This window comes from Natrix helvetica, assembly GCF_964273705.1.
Source record: "Natrix helvetica genome assembly, chromosome: 1".
NCBI classification, from domain to species: domain Eukaryota; kingdom Metazoa; phylum Chordata; class Lepidosauria; order Squamata; family Natricidae; genus Natrix; species Natrix helvetica.
This window is the reverse complement of record NC_138548.1, coordinates 352,357,601-352,379,362: the sequence shown is the minus strand read 5'-3', so window position 1 is coordinate 352,379,362 and position 21,762 is coordinate 352,357,601. Positions and strand designations below refer to the sequence as shown.

Genomic DNA, 21,762 nt, shown 5'->3' with positions numbered 1-21,762 from the left:
TTTGCTAAGTGAGCTTGCCCTGTGTTATGACCTTTCTTGCCACCATTGTTAAGTGAAATTGCATTTGTTCAGTTAGTAACATGGTTGTTAAGTGAATCTGGCTTCCCCATTGAGTTTGCTTGTCAGAAGGTTGCAAAAAGGTAATCACAGGACCGGTGAAAGGTGACCGTCATAAATACAAGTCAGTTGCCAAGCAACTGGATTTTGATCACATGACCATGGGGATGCTGCAACGGTCCTAAGTGGGAATTTAGAATAGAATAGAATAGCAAAGTTGGAAGGGATCTTGGAGGTCTTCTAGTCCAACCCCCTGCTTAGGTAAGAAAATATACAATTTTAAAAACTTCCCATGTTGGGGCATTCACAACTTCTGGAGGCAAGCTGTTCCACTGATTAATTGTTCTAACTGTCAGGAAATTTCTCCTTAGTTCTAAGTTGCTTCACTCCTTGATTAGTTTCCACCCATTGCTTCTTGTCCTACCCTCAGGTCCTTGGAGAATCGGTTGATCCACCTCTTCTTTGTGGCAGCCCCTAGTACTTTCCTGCTGGATTAGAGGCAGGGTCTTGACTAAGCTATCCATAACCCCATTGCTGCTCTGTTTCCTCCCCACTCCATCTCCCCACCACCCTTGAATTTAACCTTTAAATTCTGCCTCCTCTCTTTTTATAGTGTTATTTTGAAACCACACCTGCACAAATGAATTGCATTAGTACTGTGCAGCTACTGACTGAAGTCTACAACTGAGGTTCATGCTATTCTCCAAGGCACCCGAGGGCAGGACAAGAAGCAATGGGTGGAAACTAATCAAGGAGAGAAGCAACTTAGAACTGAGGAGAAACTTCCTGACAGTTAGAACAATTAATCAGTGGAACAGAAGTTGCCTCCAGAAGTTGCGAATGCCCCAACACTGGAAGTCTTTAAGAAGATGTTGGATAGCCATTTGTCTGGAACGGTATAGGGTTTCCTGCCTAGGCAGGGGGTTGGACTAGAAGACCTCAAAGGTCCCTTCCAACTCTACTATTGTATTGTATTGTACATATCATCAATCGCGTGTCTGGGTGCAAATCCTCCTGATCTGAGCAAGGGTGGCTTTTGAGTAAATACAGACAACGCGGGACTCCCTTGTAGAGAAGGACAGGGGACGAGTCAGTACAGACCGAGCCATGAAGAACGCTCATCATGTCACTGTTTGCAGTGCCGTTGTAACTTTGAGCGGTCACTAAGTGAAGCGTAAGCGTAGGACTACCTGCACTTGGCGCCGTATCTTTTTGCCGCCCTTTACACGCAGCCTTGAGTTTCTCAGGCTCCCTACCCTTCATTCATCCATCCGCTCCAACAGCGGATTAGTTGGGTCTACCCTTTGCCAGTCTCCTGGTAGGGCTTCGGTCACATGGTAGGAAGCGGAAAGCCAGGGAAAAAGCCGCCTTTAAAACACAGAGAAAGGAGAAGGAGAGGTTCTTCCCAGGTCTGTTTGGATCCCTGTGTGGGTGTATGTGTGTATGTTGGATGCCTTAATCCGGATTAGCGGCCCCTTAAAAGTGCCGTCTCCCATCAAGTGCCTCTACGTGCTCCCAGCTTTTTAAAATTCACCTCTCTTCTTCCTGATGGGTAGTAGTTGTCCTTTTTAGGGATTGCCCCGATGCAGTTGGCTTTTTGGGGGATGGGTGGAACTTAACTCCTTTATAAAAGTTGGTTTTCTCCCCAAAAGTGGTTGGGGTGTTGAAAAAGAGGGGAAAAAAAAACTACATTCGACTGGGGAAAGAGAAGAAACGCCCAACGAGTGAATTGCTCAAGAGGTAAAGCAGATGGGGAGGGAGAAGGAAGAGGGCAGCATCCAGAGTTTAGAATAGAATAACAGAGTTGAAAGGGACCTTGGAGGTCTTCCAGGTCTCCTGCGTGAACTAGACTAGATGACCTCCAAGGTCCCTTCCAACTCTGTTACTGTTTACTGTCTAGTCCAACCCACCCCCACCCCCCCTTAGGCAGGAAACTCTATACCGCTTCAGACAAATGGTTGTCCAATCCCTTCTTAAAAACTTCCAGTGTTGGAGCATTCACAATTTATGGAGGCAAATTGTTCCACTGATTAATTGTTCTCCCTGTCAGGAAATTTCTCCTTCGTTCTTTGTTCTGGTTCTCTCCTTGGTTAGTTTCCACCCATTGCTTCTTGTCCTGCCTTCAGGTGCTTTGGAGAATAACTTGACTCCCTCTTCTTTGTGGCAGCCCCTGAGATATTGGAACACTGCTATCACGTCACCTCCAGTATATTCCTGCTGGATTAGAGGCAGGGTCTTGACTAAGCTGTCCATAACCCCATTGCTGCTCTGTTCCCCCCCCATCTCCCCTCCCTCCCCGTTGAATTTAACCTTTAAATTCTGCCTCCTCGCTTTTTATAGTGTTATCTTGAAACCACATCTGCACAGAATGAATTGTATTAGTACTGGGCAGCTACTGACTGGGGTTGCATATCATTAATTACGTGTCTGGGTGCAAATCCTCTTGATCTGAGCAAGGGTGGCTTTTGAGTAAATATGGCTGCATCCAGACAACGTGGGGCTCTCTTGTGTAAAAGGACAGGACATTCAGTACAGACCGAGACATCATATGTAAAAGAGTTTCAGTTTGCTTTTAATTGCACTGAAATACATTTTAAATTTTCACCCTTTTTATCCCGCCCGCTTATTGTTTAAAGTTTGGTTTCAACAGGCCAATCAATGACCAGAAATGATGCAGAACATTATTAGATGTGGGTATGTCTACTCTGATGAAAAGAAGGACTAGGGGGAGACATGATAGCAGTGTTCCAATATCTCAGGGGTTGCCACAAAGAAGAGGGAGTCAAGCTATTCTCCAAAGCACCTGAGGGCAGGACAAGAAGGAATGGGTGGAAACTAATCAAGGAGAGAAGCAACCTAGAACTAAGGAGCAATTTCCTGGCAGTGAGAACAATTAATCAGTGGAACAGCTTGCCTCCAGAAATTGTGAATGCTCCAACACTGGAAGTCTTTAAGAAGACATTGGATAGCCATCTGTCTGAAGTGATGTAGGATTTCCTGCCTAAGCAGGGGATTGGACTAGAAGACCTCCAAGGTCCCTTTCAACTCTGTTATTCTATTCTATTCTATTCTATATTCTATTCTATATTCTATTCTATATTCTATTCTATATTCTATTCTATATTCTATTCTATATTCTATTCTATATTCTATTCTATATTCTATTCTATTCTATTCTATTCTACTCTACATAGATATGAGATCAACTCCGATGGTTCTTGTGACTTTTCAGAGAAACCAGAGGAAAAACAAGGGTGGTAGCCTGCTTTTTTAAAAAGGAGAGGGAGGAATTAGAGATGAACAGATTTCTAAAATGTGTGTATTTTGACTATCCTGGCTTGGGGTGCTGGGAGAGGTTGGCTTAGGTCTGAAAATATTGGCGCCCAAAAGGACTTTCCAGATCAATGTTTCTCAACCTTGGCAATTTTAAATTTTGCCATATAGCAGAACTTAGGCAGCACACCTTCTCAGTCGTGGCCTCTACACTTTGGAACAACCTTCTTAAAAATCCAGCAATTTTCTCAACCTTGGCAATTTTAAGCTGGGTGGACTTCAATTCCCAGAATTCCCTAGACACCAACAGTTATAAGTGATCACTTATAACTCTTTCAAATTTGAAAACCCATTTGAAATTTAGCAAGTACTGAAAGTTGGTAATGTATGGTCTAAAAAGCCAGCTTGTACAATTTTAGCCTTGGAGAATAGAGTAGGCAGGAAAAATACTTGTCTGCTCAAATCAGGGTGGGTTACCGTATTTTTCAGAATATAAGATGCACTTTTCCCTCCCAAAAAAGACGGTGAAAATCTGGGTGCGTCTTACACACTGAATACAGCATTTTTGGCCTACCAAAACCTCGCCCCCTTTGCAAAAATGGACGTGCAGAGGGTTTGGGAGGCTTGCAATGTGCTCCTGTGGGTTGGGGAGGGCAAAAACGAACGGAAAACGGGCCTCCAAACCTCTGCACCCCCTCTTTTTTTTTGCAAAAAAAGAGGCCAAAAAAAAGCGTTTGGGAATCTTGCAGACCGCAAAAACATTTTTTAAAAAAATTTACCTCTTCAAAATCATGGTGCGTCTTATACTCCGGTGCGTCCTACAGTCTGAAAAAATACGCTACTTTCCCCAAATTAACTTTTTTAAAAATGTTATTTCTTTGACTCTTCTTTCATCCCCCGTGACAGGAGCAAGTGGCTTTCTGGGGCCTCACCTCAAATGTTGGATTTGGAGTTGCTATGGAAGAAGATTCTGGCAGCATCATTGTCCTAGGTGAGGGCTCTTTCTCCTCAAGGTTTGTGAATCAATGCAAAGTGAATCAGGTGACTCCCAGAAGGACTTGATTTGGGAATATTTCATAGGCATTTCTCCAGCCTCCCTTGGAGGTTAACATAAATTGTGTGAAAATAAACCCAGTAGTGACTTCTGGGGAGTAGTTGGCTGCAGGTATCTTGATGCTTTAAAGAGATGGAGCAGTAGTGCAGAATCCATGAGCAATGTGCTTTGCTAGCTGAGGAATAGCGTTGCTTTCTTGCTTCCTTTCAGCTCCATGCGCTACTTGGAGACACAATGAAGACAAGGTAGCCTTTGGGAGCACCAATGGCCCCGTGTTTCCAGAAAGTTCTCTCTCTCCCTCAGGGTTTCCATTTCATACCGGTTTTCCCTAGTGACTGCTTTGCTAGCCAAATTTGGGAGTGAGGGGTGTGTGTGAGAAGAAATGAGGTTTGCTGTGGGTAGTTTCAGATACTAAAAATGGACAATCATGGTAAATCAGGGTATATTAGATAGAGCTCAACTTACGGTGAATTGCTTCGTGACTGTTTGAAGATATAACGGTCTTACCTTGGAGATACTAACGACCTACATTCGAAGTGACTCAACTACTAGACAACATGTCCACATTTACGATCTGTTTGCAGCATCCAAGGTCACGGGGTTGCGCATTGTGACTTTTGCCTCAAACTGGCCCTTCTGATTTTCAGCGAACACGTCGGTTTGCTTAGCGATTGCAGATTCATTTAATGACCATGACGATTTGGTTTTTAAACAGCCGCTACATCAAGTCACCAAGTCGGTCACATGACCAACCCGTTTTTACAACGATCGTGGCTTATGTTTGTGACGGGCATATGCTGCGTTAGGGTTGTAAGTTTAGGTTTAGGTTTATTTGGATTTATATGCCGCCCTTCTCCAAAGGACTCAGGGCGGCGTACAACATTAAAAACACACATCACAAAAGTTAAAAAAAAGATTAAACCCAATTCCCAAAAGACCAAACCGATTTTTTTTTTAAAAAAGGAACAGTACATTTAAAATAAATTAAAATTAACATTAACATTAACAGGCCAGGCCGGCTTGCTGGAAAAACCAACTTTTTAGGGCGCGTCGGAAGGACCGGAGGTCAGGGATTATGCGAAGCTCCGGGGGCAGCTCATTCCAGAGGGAAGGCGCTCCCGCAGAGAAGACCCTCCCCCTGGGGGTCACCAGCCAACACTGCTTGGCCAACGGCACCCTGAGGAGGCCAACTCTGTGGGATCGCACTGGACGGTGGGAGGCTACTGGTGGCAGTAGGTGGTCTCGCAGGTACCCTGGGCCTAAGCCATGGAGCGCTTTAAAGGTCATAATTAATACCTTGAATCGCACCCGGAAAACAACCGGCAACCAGTGCAGGCCGCCTAAAAGGGGTGTGACATGGGAGCACCTAGGTACCCCCATGACAACCCGCGCGGCTGCATTCTGGACCAGCTGAAGCCTCCGGGTGCTCTTCAAGGGCAGCCCCATGTAGAGAGCATTGTTGAGGACGACCTGTGCCTTTAGGTTTTTTTTTTTTTTTTTTTTGAGGGATGGGATTGGCTTTTAAGCATTTTTCTGAGGCGTAAAATTGTATAGGTAGTCCTCGACTTGCGACCGCAGTTGAACCCAAAATTTTTATTTGCTAAGTGAAACGTTTGTTGAGTTCTACACCATTTTACGTCCTTTCTCGCCACATTTGTTAAGTGAATCGCTGCAGTTGTTAAATTAGAAAAAGTGTTGTTAAGTAAATCTGGCTTCCCCATTGACTTCACAAAAGGGGGGGGTGTCACATGACCCTGGAACGCTGCAACGGTCATAAATATGAGCCAGTTACCAAGCATTTGAATCTTAATTGCGTAACCATGGGGATGCTGCAACGGTCATAAGTGAAAAATGATCATGTCACTTTTCCCAGTGACATTGTAAACTTTGAACAGTCACTAAATGAACTGTTGTAAATCAAGGACGACCTGTATTCGTCAACTCTTTTGAAGTTTGGTCATGTCACAAGCTGTTGGCAATTTTAAAAAAGTTGACTATATCAGCCAAAGGCATAGGCAGTTTTAGAAAGTGACAGTTTTCCTGGCGTCCGTCATGTCCTTCTTTAACAACTCTCACTTTACTGTTGTTAAAAAGAAAAGCTTCATTTTAGGGACGGCAGCTTTTATTGGTACAGGTAGTCCTTGACTTTATGACCACAACAAAGCCCAAAATTTCTGTTGCTAAGCGAGACAGTTGTTAAGTGAGTTTTGCCTCATTTTATGACCTTTCTTGCCAGAGTTGTTAAGTGAATCCCTGCAGTTGTTAAGTTAGTAACACGATTGTACAGTGAATTCAGCTCCCCCATTGATTTTGCTTGTCAGAAGATTGCAAAAGGGAATCTAATGACCAGGATGGATTTGATTTAAATCAAGTCGATTTAAATCACGATTTAAATCACTCGTAAAAAGGCTTGATTTAAATCAACTTGATTTTAATCATAATTTTGAAAGAGCAACTGTCATCTCTGTCCCGCAGCAGCTCCTCCTCTGACCTGCTGTTGACTCATGGACAGTCCCAATATTGCAGGATATACAGCCTCATGCTACATAACTAAGCTCCATTTCATGCTGAATAAACTAAATTATTAATATATCTTAAATAGAAAACTATTTTTAGATAGATTTTTTACTCCAAAAGCATTGTATTAAAATAAATTTGATTTTAAAAAATCAAATTTAATTAAAAAATTCCAATTTAAATTTAAAAAATCCAATTTAAATTTTTAAAAAATCCAATTTAAATTTTTTAAAAATCCAATTTAAATTAAAAAAAAATTCAATTTAATTTAAAAAATCAAATTTAAATTTAAAAAATCAAATTTAATTTAAAAAATCAAATTTAAATTAAAAAATCAAATTTAAATTTAAAAAATCCAATTAAATTTAAAAAATCTAATTTAAAAATTTAAAAAATCCAATTTAAATAAAAAAATCCAATTTAAATTTAAAAAATCCAATTTAAATTTAAAAAATCCAATTTAATTTAAAAAATCCAATTTAAATTTAAAAATCCAATTTAAATTTAAAAATCCAATTTAAAATTTAAAAATCCAATTTAAATTTAAAAAATGATTTAAATAAAAAAATCTGATTTAAATTTTAAAAATCAATTTTTTAAAAAAAATTAATCGATTTTTATCCACCCTGTTCATGACCCTGAGACACTGCAATAGTCATAAATATGAGTCCATTGCTCAGTGTCCGAATTTTGATCGTGACCATGGGGATACTGCAACAGTCGTAAATGTGAAAAGCAGTCAACAAGTCACTTTTTAAAGTGCCGTTGTAACTGTGGATGGTCACTAAACGAATGGTTGTAAGTCAAGGACTACCTCTAATTAACTCCAGGTCTACATAAAGACTGATACCCCAATTCTCTCTTCCAGAAGGTGAGGAGGACGAAAGAATTTACCCGGGAGAGGAGCCCCATTACTGTCCGATGTACAGCAAAGGTTTTGCCGATCCATCGGTCCTCATGAATCACGAGAGGCCCAAGGCAACTGAGAAACGATACAAGTGTGCTGACTGCGGGAAAGGCTTCAAGAAACGGTCGGCCCTCCTCACCCACGACCGGACTCACACGGGAGAAAAACCCTACAGATGCTCAGAATGTGGGAACAGCTTCAGTAACAAATCCAGCCTGACCAGACACAAGAGGAAACACACCGGAGAGAAGCCTTTCGGTTGCTTAAACTGCGGGAAGCGTTTCAGCCAGAGCTCGAGTTTAATCAGGCACATGAGGAATCACACCGGCCTGAGACCTTACATATGCTCAGACTGCGGCAAAAGCTTCAAGCAGAGCTCCAGTCTTCTAGTCCACGGGAGGACTCATACGGGGGAGACCCCCTATAGTTGTTCCATCTGTGGGAAACGCTTTTCCCAGAGCTCCAATCTTGTGAAACACGAGAGGATCCACACGGGGGAAAAACCTTACCGATGCTCAGACTGTGGGAACACCTTCACTAACAAGTCCAGCCTCACGAGGCATAAGAGAAACCACACGGGGCAGAAACCCTACAAATGTTCCCAGTGTGGGAAAAAATTCAAGCAAAGTTCAGGCCTTCTGAAGCACGAGAGAATCCATACACGGCCCGGCTTCTCGAATTATTCTCATCCCGGCTTGGATCCGGATTCCAAGCTGCCTGTACGTGAGAGAGGCCACGTTGGAGAGAGCGTATAAATCGCTTGCATTCTCTAAGCCAAGTTTTATTTGACATCAGTAACTGAAGGACTCACTGGAGAAGAGCCTAACGCTGGGAAAGACGGAGGGCAAAAGAAGAAAGGGACGAAAGGAATGAGGTGGCTAGATGGAGTCACCGAAGCAGTCGGCGTGAGCTTAAATGGATTCCAGAGGATGGTAGAGGACTGTGAGGGGAAGATTTCACCCTGAAATGAATGAGGTCTTAGATCGCGACTTTTCCAAACAGCATTATCTTTAAGGTGCGAAAAAAGAAATAAAAATTCCAGAAAACATATTCTAATTAAAAAACAAGCTTTAATACAAAAATAAGAAATAAAGAAATAAAACAAATCTATCTAATTGTTACATTTTGGAAGAAGCAATTCTGTCTCCCAGTTTCCTGGTAGACGGACAAAGATCAAAAGGAAAGAGAAGTCTCTGGAATGTGTGAAGTAATAAACATGTTAAGCTTGCGCAGTAAATCATTGTCAGATAAGAACTTATGACCTGCGCAGCAACTCTTTCAGTAACTATTTAGTTTCAGTTCGTCAGTTCAGGCTAGCAAACAATTTAACGCAGTGACAAGGACGTTGTCCATGGGATTGCGATGGGTCAGACACGACTTCACAACTAATAACAGAGGATTGGGGTTCAAACAGAATAGAGCTGTACTTGAATAGTAGAGCGGGAAAATATTGGTAGATAGATAAATAAAACCCTGTAGAATTTGTGACTATGGTCTCAGCTATACGGCCAAACACTCTTTTCTTGTGGCTTTGCGAACAGAATCCAAAGTGGAAAGTGTTTGAGATGTGGCAATGGAGTTTTCAGGGTTTGACCACTGAAATAATCCATGAAATAATGTCCATGGGGAAAGAGACATCTGGAAGAGACGGTTTAGTTGATTATTAATCAAAATGCCACATTGTATAGGGAAGGAAAATATTAAAATCTGTCTTAAAACCTGCCCTACCCTCATGGGAAATGGCAAACTCAGGTTGGATGTTGTCAGCCTTACTAGGTAGATCAGATCAAGAAACAGACACTATGTATGCCTAACACTACTTAGTAGTGTAATAGTAGCTGTAATAACATGTACTATATTATACAATACAATACAATACAATACAATACAATACAATACAATACAATACAATACAATAGTAGAGTTGGGAGGGACCTTGGAGGTCTTCTAGTCCAACCCCCTGCCTAGGCAGGAATCCCTACATACTTCAGACAAATGGCTATCCAACATCTTCTTAAAGACTTCCAGTGTTGGGGCATTCACAACTTCTGGAGGCAACTTCTGTTCCACTGATTAATTGTTCTAACTGTCAGGAAGTTTCTCCTCAGTTCTAAGTTGCTTCTCTCCTTGATTAGTTTCCACCCATTGCTTCTTGTTCTATCCTCAGGTGCCTTGGAGAATAGTTTGACTCCCTCTTCTTTGTGGCAACCCCTGAGATATTGGAACACTGCTATCATGTCTCCCCTAGTCCTTCTTTCTCTTAAGCTAAACATACCCAGTTCCTGCAACCGTTATGTATGAATGTACTTCCCCATCTCCTCTTTGTCTTCTTGAGAATTTGCGGGGGTTGCCTTCTTCTTTCTTTGGGCTGTTTACAGGTAGTCCTCGCCTTACGACCACAATTGAGCCCAACGTTTCTGTTGTTAAGTGAGGCATTTGTTAAGTGAATTTTGCCCCTTTTTTTTACAAACTTTCTTGCCGTAATCGTTTAGGGAATTAACCCGGCAGTTAAGTGACTCTGGCTCCCCCAATGTCTTCTGCTTGTCAGAAGGTCGCAAAAGGGGATCCCGTGATCTCGGAACACTGTGACCGTCATAAGTATGAGTCGGTTGCCAAGTATCCGGGTGTTGATCATGTGCCCATGATGCAGTGGTTGTAAGTATGAAAATGGTCATAAGTCGCTTGTTTCAGTGCCGTTGTGACTGAACTGTCACTAAACGACAGTAAGTTACAGGGGACTACCTGTATTGCCTTGGCAACAGATCTTTCCTTTCTCCATGCGCTACAGATCTACCGTACTGACTTTTGGAGAAATAAGTTGAAGGTTTCATATACAATCCTGTATTTCCTGAATTAGCCTCTTGGGGGGGTGGGGTGGAAATATGTTATCCCATTAAAGGTGCGAGACTTTAACTCCAATCGCCAGCCAAGTTGCTTGCGATTCTGAAATTTGCCATGGGTAGGGAGGGCGGCGGGGGTGGGGAGGAGTTTTGGAGAGGACAAAATAATCTTTTTCTGTCATTTATCTCTGGCAGCTTTCCATTTTCTATTGGTAAGGAAAGATTCTCCTTCCTGGATATTTCTTTTTTTCCATTTTAGGATTAATTTGAGAAGATATCTCATACATTCATGAAACAGAATAACAGAGTTGGAATGGTACCTCGGAGATCTTCTAGACCAGAGGTCCCCAAACTTGGCAACTTTAAGACTTGTGGACTTCAATTCTCAGTATTCTCCAGCCAGCTATGCTGGCTGGAGAATTCTGGGAGTTGAAGTCCACAAGTCTTAAAATTGCCAAGTTTGGGGACTACTGCTCTAGACTAACCAGGGGTGTCAAACTCGCGTCATTACAGCGGCGTCATGTGACGTATCACCACTTTCCCCCCTCCCCTTCACAAAACCGGACATGGGTGTGGGCCAGCGCGTGAAGCATCCAGCCTGCAGGCCGCGAGTTTGACAGCCTTGCCTTAGACCATTTCAGACCAATGGTAGTCCCATCTCTTCTTAAAAAAACTCCAATGATGGAGGGAAGTTGTTCCACCGATTATTGCTTCTAACTGTTCCTAGAAATTCCTCCTTAGTTCTAGGTTGGATCAATGTGACTAGGAAAAATACTGAACCTGATAGAACTAGGATTTCCATTCCAGCCACATAGAAGAGAAGCTCCTTGAAACATGCGCTGAGAAATACCAGCATCGGATTTATTGCTGTATAAAGCAGCCGTGCCATCCTTCCCTGGTTACCAAGTTTTGCTGGCCTATTGCATTTCCATGTTGATCACAGAGAATGCATTTCCTTTGTGGCTAGCATGAAAACTTAAGTGACAAAAGGGAGGATGGGATGACCCATCTTTCCTCAGTCATCCCAACTTGTTTTCCTGGAAGGAATTCCTGATCCTTATGGGCGAGCAGGTTTATTTTTAAATGAAAAGCTACAGCAGGGAGTGTTGGTTATGTCCTTACTCATCTTGGCTGCCTTGATCAAAAACACTAGTGGTCATTTCCTGACATGCCTATAAGATTCATAGATTAAAATTTGCTTCATAGGCTACGAGAAACGAAGGCCCAAGGCTGGATCTATCTTTTGTATTTGTTTACATATACATTTGAGGGCAATGTAACTTATATTTGTGTCTCAGAGAATGCAAATGAATTCTCCCCAAATACTTACGTTCAGAATCAAATTGCTTAAGTCTTTTCTGCTATCACTCTTAACAGGTCCTATCTAATTTGGGCTCCTCATTTTTTGACTAAAGCTCAGTTTTTGGAGTAACTTTATTGCTCTTTTCTTAAGACTGCCATATTTGGCCTTCAAAAATAAATAACCAAGCCAGGAACAATAGCCCTTGATTTTCTAATGTCCGGTGTCCCAATGCATAGAGACTTGTCATTGGGTATGGGGGTTCTGGGTTCAGGCTATGCCCCAGTGTATTTTTGCAAACTGCAAGGCAGCCTGGGTTGCCCATGTATGAAACTTGTCTACCTTGCAGGATGGGTGTGAGGCTGGACGTAAAATAAAAGTATGCAAGCTGCAAGTTATGCGTGGTTCTTTTTTTTTGCCATAATGTTTTGTTTCTTTTCTGTAATCTCAAAGGTGCTTTTTCCAAAAGGCAACTGGACTTTCTTGGCTTTTTAATACAATAATACAATAGCAGAGTTGGAAGGAACCTTGGAGGTCCTCTAGTCCAACCAGCTGCCTAGGCAGGAAACCCTATACCATTTCAGACAAATGGCTATCCAGCATCTTCTTAAAGACTTCCAGTGTTGGGGCATTCACAACTTCTGGAGGCAACTTCTGTTCCACTGATTCATTGTTCTAACTGTCAGGAAATTTCTCCTCAGTTCTAAGTTGCTTCTGTCCTTGATTAGTTTCCACCCATTGCTTCTTCTTCTGCCCTCAGGTGCTTTGGAGAATAGTTTGACTCCCTCTTCTTTGTGGCAACCCCTGAGATATTGTTAACACTGCTATCATGTCTCCCCTAGTCCTTCTTTCTATTAAACTAGACATACCCAGTTCCTGCAACTGTTCTTCATATGCTTTAGTCTCCAGTCCCCTAATCATCTTTGTTGCTCTTCTCTGCACTCTTTCTAGAGTCTCCACATCTTTTCTACATCGTGGCGACCAAAACTGAATGCAGTATTCCAAGTGTGGCCTTACCAAGGAATCATAAAGTGGTATTAACACTTCACGTGATCTTGATTCTATCCCTCTGTTGATGCAGCCTAGAACTAACTGTGTTGGCTTTTTTTGGCAGCTGCTGCACACTGCTGGCTCATATTTAAATGGTTGTCCACTAGGACTCCAAGATCCCTTTCACAGTTACTACTATTGAGCAAGGTACCACCTATACTGTACCTGGGCATTTTGTTTTTCTTGCCTTACTCTTTTCACCATTGAATTTCATTTTTGTCTATTAAAAGTCTGGGAGTTTTGAGAGTTCTGCACAGATCTCTTATCTGTGCCTAGCACTGCCTTCTTGCCAAGTTCCAAGTAATACATCCCATTTAATAAGAACTCCAAGGCAGGCATATTCCTCAAAGAACATTTTATTGGGACATATCAAATTGGCACAGACTCTGTGAAAAACCGGCTCGAAGTTCCCGCCGGTTTTACACCCAATTAAAAGTCAAACTTTGACACTCCCTCCCTCTTTGAGTCACCAATCACATGGTCCAATCGGCATGTGGTCCAGTTGCTAGGTAACCTCAGTCTCCACCTTTAGAACACTTGCACCAATGTCCTTGATTCCCAGGGGAAAGAATTTTATTTTGGCTACGGCACCCCAGCTATCTCTACAACCCCCTCCATGGCCCCTGTTGTGGTCCACCGGTGGCCTGTGGAGTTGGCAGCAGAGTCGAACAGTGAGGAGGTTGGGGATGAACAGGGGCCAGTCCTGAGGGCTTCAGTGAGGCAGACCTATTAGACCTCTCGGCGGCTTTTGATACCATCGACCATGGTATCCTATTGCGCCGGTTGGAGGGGATGGGAGTCGGAGGCACCGTTTTGCGGTGGTTCGGCTCCTACCTCTCCGACCGGAAGCAATGTGTGTTGACAGGGGGGCAGAGATCGTCCCTGAGGCCACTCACTTGTGGGGTGCCACAGGGGTCGGTCCTCTCGCCTCTCCTGTTCAACGCATATGTGAAGCCGCTGGGTGAGATCATCCGTGGTTTTGGGGTTGAGTACCATCTTTACGCTGATGATACTCAGCTGTATATTTCAACCCCAAACCACCCCAACGAGGCTGTCGAAGTGATGTCCCGGTGTTTGGAAGCCGTCGGGGTCTGGATGGGGGACAACAGACTTAAACTCAACCCCTCCAAGACCGAGTGGCTGTGGTTACCGGCGCCTCGGTTCAGCCAGCTGACTCCATCGCTGGCCATAGGGGCCGAACAATTGTCCCCTGTGGAGCGGGCGCGCAATTTGGGCGTCCTCCTTGATGCCCGGCTGTCAATGGAGGACCATGTGGCAGCCGTGGCAAGGGGGGCGTTCCACCAGGTTCGCCTGGTGCGCCAATTGCGCCCCCTACTGGACCGGAGTGCCCTGCGCACGGTCACTCATGCGCTGGTGACGTCTCGCCTGGACTACTGCAATGCTCTCTACATGGGGCTTCCCTTGGGACACGTCCGGAGACTGCAGCTAGTTCAGAACGCAGCCGCGCGGGTTATTATGGGAAGTACACGTTACTCCCACGTAACACCTCTCCTGCGCGAGCTGCACTGGCTACCTGTGGCCTTTCGGGTGCGTTTCAAGGTATTGATCACCATCTTTAAAGCGCTCCATGGCAGTGGACCTAGTTACCTGCAGGATCGCATCCTACCACACACGTCCCTGCGACCTATCCGCTCACACAGAGAGGGGCTCCTCCTGGTGCCGTCTGCTAGTCAATGCCAGCGGGCGACACCTAGGAGTAGATCCTTCTCTGTGATGGGCCCAACCCTCTGGAATGACCTCCCCCCTGACATTCGAACTACCACCGACCTCCGTTCCTTCCGGCAAAAGTTAAAGACTCACCTATTTCAATCAGCTGGCCTGGCACTTTCTTAGTTCTACCTCCCGGGGATTTATTCATTTTAATTGGGTTTGGGGTTTTAAAAAGTTTTTAATACACTATATACTATATTTAATATTTATTATTCTATGTACAGTCTTGCAACCTCCTCCACCTACGTATTTAATTATTTAACTGTTTTGTATGTATTTTATAACGTATTTTAGTGACTGTACACCGCCCCGAGTCCCTTTCGGGAGAGGGGGCGGTCTATAAATATGAATAATAATAAATAATAATAATAAAGAACAGCTAGAGCTTGCTCCCAGTGTTACTCTGAAACTTTCCACTGGAGCAAAGTTTTTCAATCTTGGCCACTTATGTGTGGACTTCATCTGGATTTCTGGGAGCTGAAGTCCACACATTAAGATGGCCAAGGTTGGGAAACACTGATAGATAATTACTGTGGTGGATTGTGGTGGAACTCCCCAAAAACCTATAGAACTGGTTCTCACCTAGGCTTCCCCCAAAAAGCAGGAGGCAGAGTCCTGGTCCTGACAAAATCCCTTTTATTAAACAAATGTGAATTAACTAAGTGAATCTAGCTTGCCATTGACTCTGCTTGTCAGAAAGTCGCAAAAGGGGATCACATGACCCCGGGACACTGCAACTGTCATAAATATGAATCATAATGTGTGAATGTTGATGACATGACCATGGAGATGCTGAAGTGGTCCCAACAAGTGTGGAAAAATGATGATAAATCACTTTTTTTTCAGTGCCGTTGTAACTTTGTAAGTCAAGGTTTACCTGTATATCCTCAGTGACCTTCTACATTATTTCAATCACCCTTACAAACTCTGACTATTACAATTTCACATCATACAGTTCATGTGGTCGTACGTCAAGGACTACCTGTAGTTTCTACAGCCACACAGTCTTGCACAACAAAGGAGTTGGGTGCAAGTGGAATGGGGTCCAGTACAAATTTCTCCTTTGCCATCTGGATAAGCGTGGGGGGACTTCGACAGTTTGTTCATACCTAACTTAGATCTATTTTTTTCTCAAGAAGAGCAATAAACATGCAGGCAGCTGAGAGCTTATGGTCATTTGCAGATGTTTTGACCTAGGCTTCCCCAAAAAGCACAAAGCAGATTCCTGGTCCCGACAAAACCCCTTTTATTAAACGAATGTGAATTCCTCTCATTCACATTCAGCCACTCACTCATTCAGTGAATTTATGACCACAGACCTTATCTAGCTTGGGAAGCTGCCATGTAAATATTTTCCAAATGGGGTGCTGTGCAAGAAAAGACTTGGCACAGAGTCTCTGAGATTCACAGACAGATCTTCACCCTCCTGAAATGAACGACCGACCAAATTGTTTCCTGCAAAAGCCCTCTCCCCTTTCGCTCCTCTTTTATTTCCTATGGGAGGGGCCAATCACCTTCCACCTGTGACTTTACTCCCAGGTCTACCCTGATTTCTGAGCTGTTCTTTTCTTCTGGCAGCTCTGAGCATGCGCACACTGGGAACAGGCTCCAGCTGTTCCTCTGCCTCACTGCTGTCTAGCTCCGTAGGCACCTGATTACTGCCAGACGGCCTGGGCCCCATCTCTGCCTTTGATACAGAACACTCATCCGAGCCTTCCCCAGTCTCCAGGACTGGCCCCTGCTCCTCCCCAACCTCCTCACTGTCCAACTCTCCTGCCAGCTCCGCTGCTGGGCCATAACAGCAAATGTAACAGGCATTTTGTTATCTGCCTTGCCCACAGAATGTGGCCATACAGTTTCCCCGCCTGCCTGCTCTCCTTCCAAATGCATCCTGGGATCTGCTCCCAGAAAGCCACACCTGGACCGCAATTCCCAGAATTCTAAGGGCTGTGTCCTAAAGCAACAGGTTGAGGAAAGCCACTGCAGATACCGCATGACACCAGATTACTTTCCCTGGAGGCGGCAACAAGCTTGAAAAGAACTATCTGGGCAAGGAATCTCTGTGACACCCTTGCTGTGAATCCATGGCACTGTTTGTGGATGCGGCAAAAATGAGAAACACCAAGAACTAGTGACACAACCTATTAGCTGTGCCTTTTTTCAGGATACACTGTTTGCATTATCCTTCCTACTCATCTTCCTGATGCTCATGGAGCATCTCCAGCCTTTATTGGTCTCTCTTTTTGGGGGGAGTGTGAGCTCCATCTATTTTAATTTTTTGTAAGTCTACAAACCTCTGCCTTTCAGGCTTGCAGTTGGCTTTCTTCTGTGCCAGGCAGGTGATATCTGGGACAGTGGTGGGATTCGATTTCTTTTTACTACCGGTTCTGTGGGCGTGGCTTGGTACGTATGGCATGGCTTGGTAGACATGGCTTGGTGGGGGTGGCAGGGGAAGGATACTGTAAAATCTCCATTCCCTTACCACTCCAGGGGGAGGTTACTGCAAAATCCCCATTTTCTCCTGATCAGCTGGGACTCGGGAGGCAGAGAATAGATGGGGGAAGGACCAGCCAGAGGTGGTATTTAACGGTTCTCCGAACTACTCAAACTTTCCACTACAGGTTCTCCAGAACTGGTCAGAACTACCTCTGATCTGAGATGCAAAAAACCTGCCACAGTTAGACAATGGAAACAGAGATTTCCATTGAGGAAGCTTGACCTACCATCAACGTTTTCTTCCTCACGGCTTCAACTCTATGAATTGCTTCTTCTATTTTATTTTAGGTCAAAAAGATGAGTTAGCTTGAAAGGAAGATGGTTCTTAACAAAAACGTGTGCCATTCGTATGTGGACTTTTTGCTTGTTGGCAACCCTTGGGGAGAATCACCTCATTTTTATGCTACGCCGCCTGTTTATGTTCCACCATAATTATCGCATCAACTCTGGCTAAATCCTTTCCCACGGCTGGCCCATGCGCGTGGTTTCTCTCGTGTTTAAAGAGGGACGCTTTGTGACTGAACTTTTTCCCGCAGTCCAAACACCCAAAGGGCTTCTCCCCCGTGTGGCTTCTCTGATGATTAATCAGGTTGGATCGCTGACTGAAGCTCTTCCCACATGCTGCGCAGTCGTACGGTTTCTCCCCCGTGTGAGTTCTTTGGTGGCCGACCAGGAATTCTCTCCGGCTGAAGCTTTTCCCACACTCCAAACACACGTACGGCTTTTCCCCTGTGTGAATCCTCTCATGGATACGGAGAACTGAGCTGCAACCAAAGAATTTCCCGCAGCTGGCACACTTGTACGGTTTCTCCCCTCTGTGAGTTCTCTCATGGGATGTCAGGCTTGAACTGTTGCTGAAGGATTTCCCGCAGTCGGGGCAGCTGTAAGGTTTCTCCCCTGTGTGGATTCTCTGGTGGTTCAGAAGGTTTGAACTCTGGCTGAAATTCTTCCCGCAGTCTAAACATTTGTACGGTTTCTCTCCGGTATGGAGCCTTTGATGGCGGACAAGACTTGACCTAAAGCTGAAGTTTTTCCCACAATCTGTGCACGTGTATGGTTTCTCACCCGTCTGAAGGTCAGGAGTTCTCTTCTCACGTTCTGAATGTTTGGATGGATCCTTTTCACCATAGGCATTCTCTTGCTTTCCTGGGGCTGAACTGCAAAGAAAGCTTTTACCCCAATTCGAACATGTACGAAGACTTCCTCCCCTCGGCTCTAAGATCTGACTGGAATCGTGCCCGCATTTGGCACATCTGTACGGTTTCTCTCCAACAGGGATCCTCTGCAGATTACTTTGAGAAACCTTTTGAGGCAACCCATCCTGACCATCGATGGTCGATTCTATTCTCCTTTGTTTGTTCTGCTCAAAAATGGAGTCCCAGCTTTCACTATCTTTATTACGTTGGTATGGCTGTTTTTCAGCTTCCATTTTCTGGCACGTAGGAAGATCATGAGCATCGTCTCTGGGCGTTCTTTTCCAGATGTTTTGATGGAAGATTTTGGCATCCTCTTTCTCAAAGGTATGTTTTTCTGCTCCTCCTTGTTCTAAGGGCCTCCCTTCATTCCTCTCTGTCCCTTGATGACATTTTACCATGCTCCCCATCGGGGACAAGGAGAAAAGTTCTCGTGTGGCTTTATCAAATGGAACTCCAGTAAGTGCCATCAGGTGGGAAATTCCTTTCATAAACCTCTTCCTCTTGTTTTCAACCATTTCTACGGGGAAATAACAGAGAGAAATGAGGCTGTGAAGAGGACTTTGACATTTAATATCTCACTGCTTTTCCCCAATTAAACGGAGAGCAGCATAGGTGATATGATTCTCTTCCCACAATAAAAAAAATCCCAAATGTTATTACATTACAGCAGAAGCCCCACGTAACACCTCTCCTGCGCGGGCTACACTGGCTACCTGTGGCTTTTCCGGTGCGTTTCAAGGTGCTGATTATCATCTTCAAAGCGCTCCATGGCACAGGGCCTAGTTATTTGCGGGATCATATCCTGCCTCACACATCCCTTCGGCTGATTCGCTCACACAGAGAGGGACTCCTCCGGGTGCCGTCCACTAGGCTGTGCCAGCAGGCGACGCCCAGGGGAAGGGCCTTCTCTGTGATGGGCCCGACTCTCTGGGTTGACCTTCCCCCTGATATTAGAACAACCACAGACCTCCGCTCCTTCCGCAAGAAGCTCAAAACCCACCTGTTTAATCTAGCCGGCTTGGCCTAATTCCAGCTCTCCCACACCAGCCTGTATTTTTAAATTTTGGTCTTAGGCTTAGTTTTTAATTTTTATAAATTTGTACAGGGGTTTAAAATTTAATTCGTTTTTAACTATATTTATGATTATTTGTAAGGTTTTTTAATTCGGTACCTGTACACCGCCCCGAGTCCCTTCGGGGAGAGGGGGCGGTCTAGAAATCAAATAAATATAAATATATATATATATATATACAAGTGTCCCTACTTTGGATGCTAGTACATAAGTCATAGGTTAAAGAAAACAACTCAGAAGTATATTAGAAATTTTGCAAAATCCAAATTGGCCCCAAAATGGATAGAAGCTGGACAGAAAGCGATCCAATCTGGAAATAAAAATGAATTTCCCAGCACTGGAGTATCCATGAAAAGATTGAACTACTATTGGTTGGAGATGGTGCAAAGACTCCTGCCTTGTGCAGGAAGTTGGAGTAGAAGATCTTCAAGGTCCCTTCCATAGACTTCCTATGATTCTATGATCCGTGGCTCAAATCTTACCGAACAAGTGGATCTGATGATCTGTCCTTCGCTCAGCTGCCTTCATTCCTGTTTCCAACAAAGTCTGTTTTATTTTGATGCAATTTGTCTGAAAAAAAAAGAACATGATTAGACTTGAAGATTTAAGAATATTTAATAGGAAACTTTCATATTTAGCAATGCATTACAATATTATAGCCAATGTACATACATACTACACAATAATATATAGATACATACAACATTATAAGAAATGTGGGAGGATGGCATCCTTTTGCCTTCTTTAATCCCCCATCAGTGTGATTGCAGGGTTGTTTTTTTTTAACAGCCCTGAAATTAACAGATATTTTTTCTCAAAAAAAGCAACAATGTCCTGTTTACTACATGGGTCAAATGTGTTAAATTAGATTTGGTTTGCAGGAAAAGGCTGGGGGTTAGTGAAGATCCAGACACTGTGTGTGTTTGTGTGTGTGTGTGTGCGCGCGCGCGCATGCGCGCACACCTATGAGCCCATTTTCATTAAACAAACTTGGTTTGAAGAACTGCAAATATGATTGCTAAATTAGGTAACAGTAATGCTTCTTGTAAGTGGACCTAATTTCTAACGAACGAATTAATTAATTACCGGTTTCATGCAGAGAGCAGGAATATTACACAACTTCAAAGTCTATATCCTAGGACAAGTCCCGTCAGCGTTGGTGGTATTTTCTTCTTGGTAGCTGTTGTTTCCTATTTGATTTTTTTCTCGGATTGTTGATTTGGTATTAATACTGGTCTCAATCCCTGCTTTAATACTGGTGTTAATCCCTGCTTATCTGAGGGTTGATTATTGTTAAAGAGGCATTTTGGTCACTTAGTTTTTGTCCCACCAATCCTGACAGGACAAGTCACTATACATAAACAGAGAGCACTCCCTTCTAGCACTAAGGTAAAGGTAAAGGTTCCCCTTGCACATATGTGCTAGTCGTTCTCGACTCTAGGGACTCATCTTCGTTTCAAAGCCAAAGAGCCAACGCTGTCCGAAGGCGTCTCCGTGGTCATGTGGCCGGCATGACTAAATGCCGAAGACTCACGGAATGCTGTTACCTTCTCACCAAAGGTGGTTCCTATTTTTCTACTAGCATTTTTTACGTGTTTTCGAACTGCTAGGTTGGTAGAAGCTGGGACAAGTAACGGGAGCTCACTCCATTATGCGGCGCTAGGGTTTCGAACCGCCGAACTGCCAACCTTTCTGATCTGCTCAGTGTCTTAGCCACCATGTCCCTGATTCTAGCACTAAAGATGTTACTTAATTGGGTAATGAAAAATCTGCAAGAAATCAACCAAGCGCAGAGAGCACCAAGACCTCTACGGTTCAGCCGAGCTACAAATATTGTCTTCTATTAGGACCACCTGGTTGGTCCAAATGAAGCGACTCACCTGCTCTTCTTGCACTTCAGATGCTTCTTTCCACAGCAAGAAATCTTCTGCTAGGGCCACCGCTTGGAGGGAGGTCTCTGGGTTGTCTTCCCTAACCCAGTCTTGCATCTCTGGTGGCAGAATTGCCAGGCTACTAGCATTTTTTACGTGTTTTCGAACTGCTAGGTTGGTAGAAGCTGGGACAAGTAACGGGAGCTCACTCCATTATGCGGCGCTAGGGTTTCGAACCGCCGAACTGCCAACCTTTCTGATCTGCTCAGTGTCTTAGCCACCATGTCCCTGATTCTAGCACTAAAGATGTTACTTAATTGGGTAATGAAAAATCTGCAAGAAATCAACCAAGCGCAGAGAGCACCAAGACCTCTACGGTTCAGCCGAGCTACAAATAT

At 43.9% G+C, this 21,762-nt stretch overlaps 2 protein-coding genes across 2 annotated transcripts; one reads left to right on the top strand and one right to left on the bottom strand.

Moving 5' to 3' along the window:
• The first annotated feature begins 1,414 nt into the window (after window positions 1-1,414).
• Window positions 1,415-9,648, top strand: LOC309382479 (uncharacterized protein). Its single transcript, XM_081934043.1, has 3 exons — window positions 1,415-1,466; window positions 4,237-4,321; window positions 7,770-9,648. Exons 2-3 carry the CDS (start codon window positions 4,288-4,290, stop codon window positions 8,561-8,563), a joined length of 828 nt encoding a protein of 275 aa, XP_081790169.1. The 5' UTR covers window positions 1,415-1,466; window positions 4,237-4,287; the 3' UTR covers window positions 8,564-9,648.
• A 5,940-nt stretch (window positions 9,649-15,588) lies between these two features.
• On the bottom strand, window positions 15,589-21,497 carry LOC309383166 (uncharacterized protein). The gene is made up of 4 exons (XM_081935377.1): window positions 21,374-21,497; window positions 19,976-20,063; window positions 15,746-18,938; window positions 15,589-15,711 (listed from the first exon to the last, which is right to left on the bottom strand). The coding sequence occupies exons 1-3, from the start codon at window positions 21,479-21,481 to the stop codon at window positions 17,629-17,631; spliced, it is 1,506 nt and encodes a 501-aa protein (XP_081791503.1). The 5' UTR covers window positions 21,482-21,497; the 3' UTR covers window positions 15,589-15,711; window positions 15,746-17,628.
• Window positions 21,498-21,762: the final 265 nt, after the last annotated feature.